This window comes from Artemia franciscana, chromosome 11 (genome assembly GCF_032884065.1).
Source record: "Artemia franciscana chromosome 11, ASM3288406v1, whole genome shotgun sequence".
NCBI classification, from domain to species: Eukaryota; Metazoa; Arthropoda; class Branchiopoda; order Anostraca; family Artemiidae; genus Artemia; species Artemia franciscana.
The window spans coordinates 28,307,512-28,319,994 of record NC_088873.1 but is presented as its reverse complement, the minus strand read 5'-3'; the positions used below and the strand labels follow the sequence as shown (position 1 = coordinate 28,319,994).

At 37.7% G+C, this 12,483-nt stretch overlaps 1 protein-coding gene and 1 long non-coding RNA gene across 9 annotated transcripts in view; one reads left to right on the top strand and one right to left on the bottom strand.

The window, feature by feature from the left end:
* Window positions 1-12,483, top strand: part of LOC136033052 (uncharacterized) — a 342,211-nt gene that overhangs the window by 268,478 nt on the left and 61,250 nt on the right. For all 8 annotated transcript variants that reach the window (XR_010618844.1, XR_010618843.1, XM_065713633.1 and 5 more), the window contains one exon: window positions 6,353-6,442. Coding sequence is in view for 6 of the 8 variants with exons in the window: in XM_065713633.1 (XP_065569705.1) it covers window positions 6,353-6,442 (90 nt within the window). In the remaining 2 variants the exon portion in view is untranslated. The remainder of the gene's footprint in view (window positions 1-6,352; window positions 6,443-12,483) is intronic.
* LOC136033055 (uncharacterized) overlaps window positions 1-12,483 on the bottom strand; it is a 142,130-nt gene that overhangs the window by 84,117 nt on the left and 45,530 nt on the right. The gene's annotated exons all lie outside the window — the stretch shown is intronic.

Below are 12,483 nucleotides of genomic sequence, written 5' to 3'. Positions count from 1 at the left end.
TTTTATAGCATTCCTAACAAAAAGATTTTGTTTTGTTTTTTTATTAGTCATGCTAATACATGCATATTGAAAGCTATTGCCGGCTATGCGCAAGGTTGCCATAAATAAGAAACTTGTCAAAAAATTGTTTTTGTTTTTTCCTTAGAAGCTTTTTAGGTGATTCCCTCAAATAAAGTTATTTTTAGATATTTTTCTTCAAAAATTGTCGGATATATTTTGTTCAGACTAATGCTTTTATTTCCTTGGATCTTGTTTATTCCAACTTTGAGTGTCTCAAAATAATAATATTTTGGTTGCAAAGCATCTTTGTTGAAATGTCTAAACTATCTCTCTGTCGTATCTCACTTCAAAGGTGTTTTAGTGACATTTACATCTGGTTTTGTGGCATTTTTTTTTATGTAATGTAAAAATGTTTTATTCGTAATCTAAAAGATTACATTTATGTAACTACCGACACAAAAGGGGGACGTTTGGGAGGGAATATTTTTAGTACTCTTAGCGAGTTTTACAGGAGGTGGAGTCAAGTGTCACTATTGACTTTATCTTATTGCGTTTATTCTGGGTTTTATGCAAATTCTTATCCCTTAATCAATTTTTGTAATATTTCCAGATTTAGTTTTTTAAGCGAGGAAGGAAGGTTCTTGGAATATTATATTCTCATATAAGGTTCTAAGACTCCTTTATTTTTGCCTAATTAATGCACACCTCCAATATTGCTCAGCTATATTTTCGCTGACTTTTAAATCACATATTAAACCACTACAAACCCTACAAAACACAGCTATTTGAATTCTAGATAAGTTTTTACAACACCCGAGGAGTACAGATATCCACTCTGAAACACGTACTTCTTACCTATTTCTAGACATAATGACTCTTACACAGAAATCTCATCTGCTATTATCCAGTTGGTTTTTTAAGATTCAGCATGTACATAAATTTTTTTACCAGAATTTACTGTCCATGTCTAAACACTAACATTCACTGATAACTAGATGTGTTAACACGTATAAACTACCTCTGGTGAAAAATGAAAGATCCCGTTTGAACCTCTGGTATATGATCCCACCAATAGCCAACAAATATTCATTAAATAAATTTGTTGAGTAACCAAAAGGATCTTTCAAGAGACGATTAAAAAGCTATATAATGGAATCTGCTTGCAAGAACAATTGGCAAAACTTTTTATTTTATATTTTATTTGACCTCACTCCATTAAGTCCACCTGAAATACTCTCATTAAAGATAACGTTTTTTTTATTTTTTATTTTTTTTTTTTTTTATTTTAATGCTGAAATGGTGGTTCATATTTTGTTTGTTCTGTATCAATGGGGATTGTTAATTTTTGTTTAAATGTTTTACTTAGTAGTCCAGCTTGTCTCTCCATTTGGGCAAGTCGAAGATTTTGATGAATATGAATTTTTAAATAAATGAATCTGAACCTGAAGGTAATTTTTAAACTCCATGTGTCAATTTTTCTTTCTGATTAGAATCCCTGGCAGGTTTTATTTAATGCAAGGTTTCTGCCTCAATGCTATTATTAACAATAATAATAACTCATTGCAGCACCAAGCTGCCTGAGGCATACACAGTTACGGACGCTCCTCCTCCAACCTAATCTATTCAAGGCCTCCCTCTTTACACCCTCTCAGGTTTCCATTTACTTTAAATCTCTATTTATGACATCCTGCCACCCAAAACGAGGACGACCTGCTTACCGTGCAGCTCCAGACAGTTGACCAAAAAGGTCAATTTTCGGCAATCTTTCATCCTTCATCCACAGAACGTGACCTAGCCATCTCAATCTTTCTTTCATTATAGCTCTAAAAAGCGGGAGTTAACCATATTTTTCGTACAACCTACTGTTTGAAATACGGTCAGTCAGCCGGGTATCGAAAACAATCCATACGCAATTTCTCTGGAAAACATCTAGTAAATTTTCGTCCGCTTTTCGGAGCGCTCATGCTTCAGAGCCATATTTGACCACTGTCATCACTGTAGCTTCCAATATTCTAATCTTGGTTTGCAGACTTATCTTCCTATTCTTCCAAACTTCAACTGTGAAATTACACCCTGAGCCTTAGCTATTCTACTTTTAACATCTGCACTGCTCCCACCGTCTTTACTAATAATACTACCAAAGTAAGTGAAGCTGCCCACCTGATCTATCATTTCGTTACCCAACGTCACCTTTTCATCTTCACTTATTCATAGCCTTAGTGACTTAGTCTTCTTAACATTAGTTTTCAAACCTATTGTAGCACCTTGAACTCGCAAAACCTCTAAAAATTCTTTCTTTTTGCTCACTCTTTCCTCTAATATGCTTAAATCATCAGCATAATCTAAGTCCAGAAGTGTTTCCTCCCCAATTTACTCTGTGGTCTCCGATTGCCTTTGCTTTGCTCCTTAAGACGAAGTCCATCAAAATAATCCATATAAAATGGGATAGAACACAACCCTGCTTAACTCCCTATTTAATACAAAACCAGTTGCTAACCTCATTTCCTACCTCAACCGCAGCAGTATTATTCTCGTACATAGAACAAATCACTTTAGAGTATTTGTCTGGTATACCATATAAGGAAAAGACCTTTGCTAAAGCTCTTCTATCAACAGAATAACACGCTTGCTCATAATCGATAAAACTGAGAACAAAGGTCTTTGACAACGAAGGGACTTCTCAATTATTAATCTAAGAGTGAAAACTTTGTCGACACATCCTCTACTTTTTCAAAAACCGAACTGTTCTTCTCTTAAAACTTTGTCTACAGCATCTCTCAGTCTAAAAAGTATCATATTACTAAGAAATTTACTACCTAGAGAGACAAGACTAATGTCTTGATAATTACTATACCCACTCTTGTCACCTTTCTAATTAAGTGGTTTAATTAAGGTTTTCCTGAAATCTTTAGGTACTTCCCCTTTTTGTAAAATCATATTCATAATCTTCAGTGGCTTATTTCTAACCTCAGAGCCACTGTATTTCAGAAACTCATTTATCACACTATCAGCACCTGGAGCCTTATTATTTTTAATCCTTTTAGTATGTCACTAATTCTTCCTCACAAAACAAATCTTCATTCACATTCAAGGTATCACAAACTTTTTCATTTTCATCTATATCTTTTCTTGCAACTGTATCTCAGTTTAGCACATTCTCAAAATGTACCGCCCATCTCTCTTTAACTATTTCCTTATCACTAATTGTGGCCCAATTCCTATCTTTAATTGTGACAAGTCCTTATTGACTACTCCCTCTCCATTTATAAACATGCCAGTATAATATTTTACTATTATGTCGTCTAGCTGCATCTTCCGGACCTCAAAAATCTTATCCATGACCTCCACTTCGAATTTTCATCCTGGAGTCTAACAACATCGTAACTATCCGGGAGGTAGTTACCCTTCCTGAATTTCTGCTTTAAATGAATCTTAGAAGCTACTAGATGGTGATCTGCACTTTTAACATCAATAACAGCACTTCTATATACCCTAGTATCTTGCATTGATCCCGCTAGTCTTCGGTTTACAATAAAGTAATCAATAAGGTTTGCTGTCTTACCATCACGTGAATACCATTTCACTCATAGGACATTTTATGACCAAACACCGTATTGGTTATAACTAGGTTGCTATGCCTACAAAATTGCAAAAGTCTGTAGCCATTACTGTTTTCTTTTCCTGCACCAGATTTATCTAAGCTAGGATACCATCTATCCCCATTTCTACCAAACTTGACGTAAAAATCTCCCAGTAAATCACCATATTTCTACCTGGTACCCTGTCTATTTGCCCCTGTAACTGTAAGTAAAATTCATCCGAGTCACTAGTATCTCCATCAGTTGGTTCAACAGGGGCATATACTACTATAACTGATACCCTGAACTTTTAGTCATAAAATGAGCAACTAGTGTAATATTGTTAATACCTTACCAGGCTAAACAAGACTTAGCAGCTTCCTTATTCACCATGAGCCCTACTACCTGCCCTTGGGGACTCCCTGCCTCAAGACGGGGACAAATATATCTTCTCAATTCGACACCGAAGCGCTTAAGCCGGCTTAGAGCCAGATAGCGAAAAGTCCTTGGGACGTCCAGTAAGTTGGAGGCTTTGTGCGATCCTGGGCCCATTTTGGTCACAACAGGGTTTTCAGCACTTGGCGATGCTCTTCTATCAACAAGAGTCGAAATCCTGCACAGACAATCCCAAGTGTATTACCTCCGACTCATTCCATATTCATAGCTACAAATATTATGCAACTACAGGGAGGCAGCCCATAGTAGATAACTGCCTCAATGCTGCCAAAATTTTCAGATTTTCTATATTTTATTTTTCAAACAACGGCCGATTGGTAAGTTATTAGTTTATTTATCGAATGCTTTTGAACTAAAAATACAGTGGTTATTTCAAATGTTTCGAAATTTTCTAAGGGGAATTTTTCTTGGAGGAAAATTTCCGCAGAAGCGAGGAGAATTTTCTAGGGAATTTTGTACGCTGAGTTTTTTCAGTAGACAAAGCTCTTTTTTATATTTTCATTTCAAACAAAATGGGAAGCAGCTCAAAGCACAATTTTTAGGTGCTATATGCCACTTTATGATTGCCTTATTAAATCGAATTAAAAAAAGTGATTAAATATAAAAAATAATTTATAAATAAGCCCATAATTAGTAAGGCATGATAAGATATATGAATTAGCTTTCAAAAATGTCCTTAAACAGCTCTCTATGATGTTCCAGTGCCCCAATAGAGACGAAGGAAAAAATGAGAAAAAGAGAACATATTAGTGCTGCTCACGCAACAAAAGGGGAGTCACCTTCTTTTTCAAGGTTTGGGGTTGTAATTTTCTTGTACTAGGTTTTGAGAATTGCAATTCAAAGGGTAAACTTTTTGATTTGCTAAGATGCCATTTTCAAATTGTACGCAATTGTCTTATGTCAATAATGTCGTATGTAATATAATGAAACTATGTCGAATTGAATAACAGTGGCAGAGTTAGTAGAACGCATATAATGCCTTTTATTTAATTCAAAATGCGTTTCATTATACCCTGAAAGTTTGAACTTGATTCTACAAGCTGCCCCTGAGATATTGATTTTACATTTTTATAATAATATAGGCTATATTCTCATGCCGTATTTTGATTTAGTTCAACATCATCCTATGCATTTCCTGCAGTTTTGAGCTTAATACCCTTATTTTCAGCCGTATCGATAGCAGCACTAGTAGAAGTCGCATCATAGCAATATGCAAATATGTTCTTAGCATCTTGATTTTCTTAATCTGTCTTTTTTTCAACATACCTCTCATTAAACGTTGAAAATTTCAGCTTTATACCATAAATACCTCTTGGGTCACTGCTGATACGTTCTTTTGACATTGTTGCGTATTCATATTTCACTCTGCTGAACAAAACAGCTATCTCAAAATTTTGATTGGTTGTGTTCAGGGAACTAATGGGCTTGGAAAAGGAGCTGGCCCTCCAATCACTTTTAAATCTCAAAATTGTGCATTAGAGCTTCCGATTTCCAATCTAATTAACTCTAGTATGTGAAGTGTGTCCGTGGAAAAAAATATTGTGCCCATATCGGTCTTTATTTAGGCAGCGTTATTTCAACATTCTTTAGAAATTTAAGCCTGATACCCTTATCTTATCTTGAGATGTTCTAGACATGTATTTTAACAACCTAGAAGTCCGTAATATTTTTTAAATCTTGTTTCACACTCTTACACATTCACCGAAAGTTTCAACTAAGCACTTATTGCTTTTCTTGAAATATTGCAGATTTTTCCGTTTGATAAAAAAAAAAATATGTGTGTCTTTTGATTTATTCTATTGTCCCCTGAACAGAAGTTTATGCTTTCACTTCAATATTCATAGCTACTTTTGAAATTTTGGAGATCAGCCATTTGACAACCCGGTAGCATATTGTGCCTTTGAACCCATTACATCTTTGTTAAGTAACTACAGCCACAAACTACAGTCGGTAAATGTGTCGAAGTTAAACTAATCCTTTAAAGAAATTAAAGTAGGCTTTGAATGTGACATCGAAGTGGAAAATTAGCCACCTCCAATGCCAAACCTTTGACAAATACTAAACACGAATATTTTCACATGGGCATTCTATTGTCAATGAAATACACAGTTGGAAGCTTTGACAGGATGTCTGAATCAATAATTTTCAGCTAAAAAATCTTTCCCTTTTATACTTAGATATACAAATAACTTTGTTCTTCATAGGTTGTGAAGAAAAGTATTGGCCGTTTGCTGCTTAGTTAATTACAATGAAGAAAAATGAAAAATACATGCATTATTATTTGTGATTTTACGTAGTTAAATTTTCTTCTTTTCTAGATCCCGGAAGACAAGACTCGGCCGTATCTAACGATGGAGAAGGAATACGGATTATCATCGACGATGTGGATTCGTCTAGAAATCGCGAAGGTTTGTAGTCTTTTTTTTTTAATTGGTTACCAGAACTTAGGTAGAAAATATATTAGAGAAATATTTTGACGGAAATAAAAATAACAGCTATTACTAGAGCAATTTGAATAAAGAAAATTTTCTTTCTGGAAACCATCTATTTCCATGAAATGAATAATTCAATCGTGAATTAAACAGAAGATTTACCATGCTCTCTTTCTTATCTTGAACATTTCCTGACAGACTTTTTGACCGACGTAGGAAAAAGTTTTTGGGTAGTCTCAAGTTTATCAAGTGTTGTCACTATGTTATTTTAAAGTCAAACAACTGTTAGGTGTATTTTTTTTCACCTTACAATTAAGAATCATCGTTTAGGCAATAAGAGTGTTCACAGCCTCAACACTTGTAACGTAAACTTTATCCCGTATACACATGTTACCAAGAAAAACTGAATCGTACAATATAGATTTTAACTGGTGAGTAGGTAGGTAGCTAACTTTTTATTTAAAACCTTTACATCATATACATATCAATTAGTCGCAAAACATACCAAATACGGTGGTGAAAGATTGAACATCACGTTCCATTCTTGTGCATTCAAGTCTTCATCGGTGCAAGTTCACCACCACACATATGACCTTTGATGGAAGTCACGTCAGGGAGGGGAGCCTCGATAGTTGAGATGGTTATTACAGTTGACCCTTGTGCTCAATTTACCGGAAACACTGTATAACACGAAGAAATATGTCAAAGTTCTTCTGTGGTCATGGTTGACGGTGAAGCAATAAGAGGCAGACTATAATCTTTTTCCCCAAGCCATCAAATTGTCAATATTAAAACTGAAGAACAACTTACACTAAACAACTGCAAAACGTTTTGAAAACAAAACCAGTAAAAGAAACTATAAATGGTTTTGAATAACAATTCAAGCTGGTTTCCTGCCAAAAACCCTTTTGCAAAGAAAAATATATTTAGGAGGATCTGCAATCCACTATTATCATTCTACTGTGTATGTCTTTTTAAGCATAAACCCTTGAATCCCACCTTAGCTGCGTAATCTCTGTCTTTTAGGCCATTGCCCAGATTAGATGCGTATTGAGCTGATGCTACTAGCATAGGCCTCGACCGAGTTGGTATATAGTTGGCCTCGACCGAGTCCGTTGATTTTTGAATTAAAAAAAAGGGAATGGTTGTGAGAAAAGTCAAAGTCATGGCCAATTGTAAAAAAAAAAGCCAAGACAGATTATTCAATTAAGTTGGCATCCCAGTCAAGGTTAATTTGACCCCTTTGATTGCCGTTTTTACCGTCTCCCATTTGTGCTACACCTCTCTGGGCATGCATGTCACTCCACAATGCCAAACTAGAGTCAACCTGTTGGAGTTTCTCCCTGGGGAACACACGCGGGTTGACCACGGGTTGACTTACTTGAAAATTTTCCTCTCATGCATGTCACTCTACAATGCTGAACTAGAGTCAACCCTCTCATGCTAATTCACGGTGGGATTAACCTGTTTCAGGTTCTCCCTGGGGAACACACGCGGGTTGACTACGGATTGACTTACTTGAAAATTTTCCTCTCATGTATGTCACTCCACAATGCTGAACTAGAGTTGACCCTCCCATGCTAATTCACGGTGGGGTCAACCTGTTGGAGGTTCTACCTTGCCTTTTTCGCAATTATAATTGCCAAATTGACAATTGTTGGTGCGGTATAAGATTTTTCATGGAGGATAAGCCAGATAACCGGTATAATTTGAAGGACGGCCAGAAATTAAATATTAAAAACAGGTTTTTTCATCTGAAAGTAAGCAGAGACATTGAAATTCAAAACGAATAGAAATTATTCCGAATGTTAAGAGGTTATCTTCCTCTTCAATATCCTGTATTTTTACAGGCTTTACGGCTCCATCACAGATGACAATTTTCCGCTAGTCCTGGCAATTACATCATTTCCTAACCCTGAAATTTTTGTCATACCTCGTCCTGAACGCGTCAAGGGAAAAATTTTCCGTGATTACCTCTGCCGGCGATTTTATTCTATGTGGCAACCGATCATCAGGCAAAACTCGTTTACAGATATTCTTGGCGGGGAGTACCCTGCTCAAGGTAGTCCTGACGAGCTGTACTTCTGCAAGTTGATGACAAGGGCTTTGTTCTATCAAGAACGAGCTTCGATAACTCATCTGATGGAGGTTTTACACGTACTTGTAGAAAACGTACATGGACGTCACGTTGAGGCGTTCCTGGATCACCTGTGGGGTTTTAGTTTCCGTGTTGCCAGAAGATGCTGCACGAATTGCTCTACTTCGACTTTGTTAGAGTTGAGCGATGTGGCTTTTTAGGTGCACCAGTGAAGAGAGGATACGCATATTTCATGAAAGGTCTGATGCACGAAATGAAAAGTGGCTAAATAGACTCACCAGGGAGAAGACTTTTGTATATAACTCCTAGCATCTTGGAGCAAGAGGATCTGATTTTACTGAGATTATCACTCCATGAGAGATCCAAAGAGAAATTAACTCCAAGTAGGTGCAGTGTATCTACTCATGTTATTGCCTCTCTTTTGTACACGCAATCATGATGAGTGCCCTCATATTATGCGCCTTATAAACTAAGAACTCTTCCGTTTTCAATGCGTTAAAACTTACAAGCCGTGCATCTGCCCACACCTCAATTCTCTAGAGGTCAGCCTGGGGCTCCTTGTGGGGTTCACTGGGAACTTCCTCTTTTGCAATTGATGTTTTGTTGTCGTGTCATCAGCAAAGTGGTGAGGTTTCTTCACAAGTTTGTCTTCTGGGTCGCTTATGAGTACCAAGAAAATATTTGGTCCAAGAATACTTCCTTGGGTACTCCTGAGAAGACTGGGTGTTTTTTGATATGAAGCCATCGAGGACAACTTGCAATGATCGGCGATTAAGAAAGTCAGCAAGCACCTCAAATAGTCGACCATCAATTCCATAGGTTTTCCGTTTGCAAAGAAGTCTCCTGTAGCATACACGATCAAAGGCTTTTATGATGTCAACGAGAAGGCGAATATCGTGTCCCTAAGAAAGGAACTCAACCCACTCTTGATACTATGCAATCAGACAGTCCAATGTAGATCGTTTTCTGTGAAAACCGTATTGCGTGACTGCCAACAACGGATGTGACTCAGGGTATTGGTAAGGGGTCTTATTAAAATCACGTTCATAAACTTTACCTGCGCAGGACAGCAGAATTATTGGACGATGCGATCCTACATTAGTAAGGTCGAACTCTGCCTTTGGGACAGGGACCAAGTAAGCATTCTTCCAAGCTTTCAGAAATGATCCCACTGCAAAGTATTTTCTATACACTGAGGCGAAAGGACCAGCAAGCTTAGGGGCACATCTTTTAACGATGAGATTGGGAATGATGTCAAGTCCTGAAGCTTTGGTAACATTCACCTGGCTTAGCGTTCTGAGTACCTTACTAAGAGTTATTTTAATACTGGTGATTTTTTGCATCGGTTAGTTGCGGAAAGAAGGGAACGGAAACTCCGTCTTCATCAGTTTGAGAGACCTTTGAAAAGGCTTTTGCAAGAGCATCTATCTTTTCTTGGATTGACTGGATCATTGTCCCTTCAACATGAAGCGAGGGAATTGATGTAGATTTAGATGACAATCGAGCTTCTTTGACGACCTTTCACCAACACTTTGAAGACGCAATTTTAAGTTTGTATTCAAATTTGAGTTTGTAACCGACTCTAGCTTGACGTTCAGTTTTAACAGACTCGTCTGGAGAACCAATAAAAGCAGCCCGGTCCTTATTAAAATCAATCGAATGCCATCTCTTGTGAGCCTTTTTTCTGGCCCTGGTTGCCTCTCTAAAACCAGCATAGAACCAAGACTTGTCTCGAGAATTTTACTGTTTTTGATGGGACGAATTGTTCAATGGCTTCTGTGATTGCTCATTTGTAAAACGCTCCTGCTTTATCTGAGGCTTCTTTTAAAGATTTACTCCACGGCTTTGGCGATAAGTATTTTCACAGACTTCCCAGTCTGTATGGTGGTACTGTCTGATGATATACTCGTGCTTTACAGGTTGAGGTATTTTGATATTTCCACGACTCATAACTGCCACATGGGGATAACTTTCAACACTAAGGAAATGTGAATGATCAGTTAAGAAAACATTAAGCCAGGATGATCCATGAGGCCCAAAATAAATGTCAAATTCAACAAGCTCCAGGCCATAAGCATGACTCAGGTCTAGCAGAGCTACGCCTTTTGCATCAGTCGTACGGCTTTTAAGCCAGTGTCCATGTTGAATATTGAAGTCTGCTTGTATTATTATACCTGATTTAGGAAACGTTTGCTTCAAAAATTCCAAGCAATCTTCCAGATGATGGGTGATTTTCATCTTTGGTGGCTTATAGACTGTACCAATAACAAACAATTTGTTTGTTAGGTTTAGTTTCAACCATAGGATTTCCTTATCTCTAGGAATCGGAAGCGCCATAAAAGGGATTTTAGTTTCAAAATACATAGTAAAACCACCTCCACCAAAAGTCTAGCTTCTCGGCTTTTTGCGATTAAGCCTTAGCAGAGTATAGCCAGGAATGTTGATCTCACTATCAATGAAGCCAGTATTCAGGTTGGTCTCGGATACACACATGACAGAAGGGGAGACCTCATTTATCAGGTGATCCAACTTGGACCAAAGACGATGTACATTGCAGGCAGTAACAGTAAATGTACCCGTAAGAATTGTCTTGGTACGTGCCATTGGTCGTCTACTGGAAGGAAGTCCTATCCGAGGCTGTTTTTTCCGTTTGAAAACTTGAAAAATAGCAGCTGAATGCGTAGTTGGTCCAAAGAGTGAACAAAAGAAATCACAAGACAGACATTGTCTCATAAGATTAGGAGCGGTCATAAGACCTCATACTTAACCTCAGCAAGGGTGGTAGTGACCCCAATAGGGGCAGGAGTCGGCACCTTATGGTACCTACCACTCTCAAGCTCTGCAAGCACGGATGCCAGCCCCTGAATGGTTTGCCAGAGTATACCCCCTCATAACCAACATGCAAAGGCCATCATCAAAACCTGGATCTTTCACCCTATTCCACAGTTTTCCTTCTTTAGAGGATCCTCCCACGATGGTATCCTGCATTACGATACAATTTAACCCATTGAAGGAAGAAAGTTTACAACTAATAGGACGTGTCCACACGCCGGTGGGCCCTGCTCAGTGTGCATCAGGGGGACCTTCTTCCTCTTCCACTCGTAGTCATGGCCACGAGGAAAGAGTACCCCAGTTTCAATTTATGGAACCTCCCCCCAGGGGCTAGATCTCCCTTGGTCTGCACCTCCCTTTATGGAAGTTACCCTACATATCTCTAGGACGTTCCCCTATCTGCCACATGTTGACGCGCTGAGTTGCCTGGAGAGGGCCCCTACTGAGAAGGGGACTCAGTAGGTACTCGGTAACCTTGCTTCCTACGCTAAAATTTGACTGTTTGTCCCGATTTTTAAGAACGACTCATGAAACACAAGGGCCATTTAAGTAGAATACAAAATTGTTTTAAAAGTACTGAAGACTGTAAAGAGCAAGGCATGAGTAGGGGGCAACCGTAGTGTATACGGAGTAATTTCTGTTCATATTGAGCTTTAATGTCTTTTGTTACTTTCAGTTGAAAAACATTGTCTTTTATTTATTTAATTGCTGGTAGAAGGTAAAAAAAATTCAAATTTCTGACGTGTTCAATATTCACTATTAGCGGATGATGAATGCCGCCTTTGTTTGTGCTCGCCAAAAGTAAAGTGTTTAGTAAATATTCCCAACATAACCATGTAATTAAGTGAATCCTGACATTAATCACATTTTCCGTTAACCAAGCATTCTCACAAACAAAGCTAAGTCAGAGGATAAGCTCAACTTGAGCTGAATATTGATTATATTCCTCTGAGGCTTATTTTGTTGAGTAAATGCCAAAGTTAACTACCGTCGTGCTATCCCTTTTTTTTACTTAAAAAGGGCATTGCATCCTCAGAATGGTGTCCAAATGAGTCCTTTATCAATAATCTAGGACCGACTTTCTTTT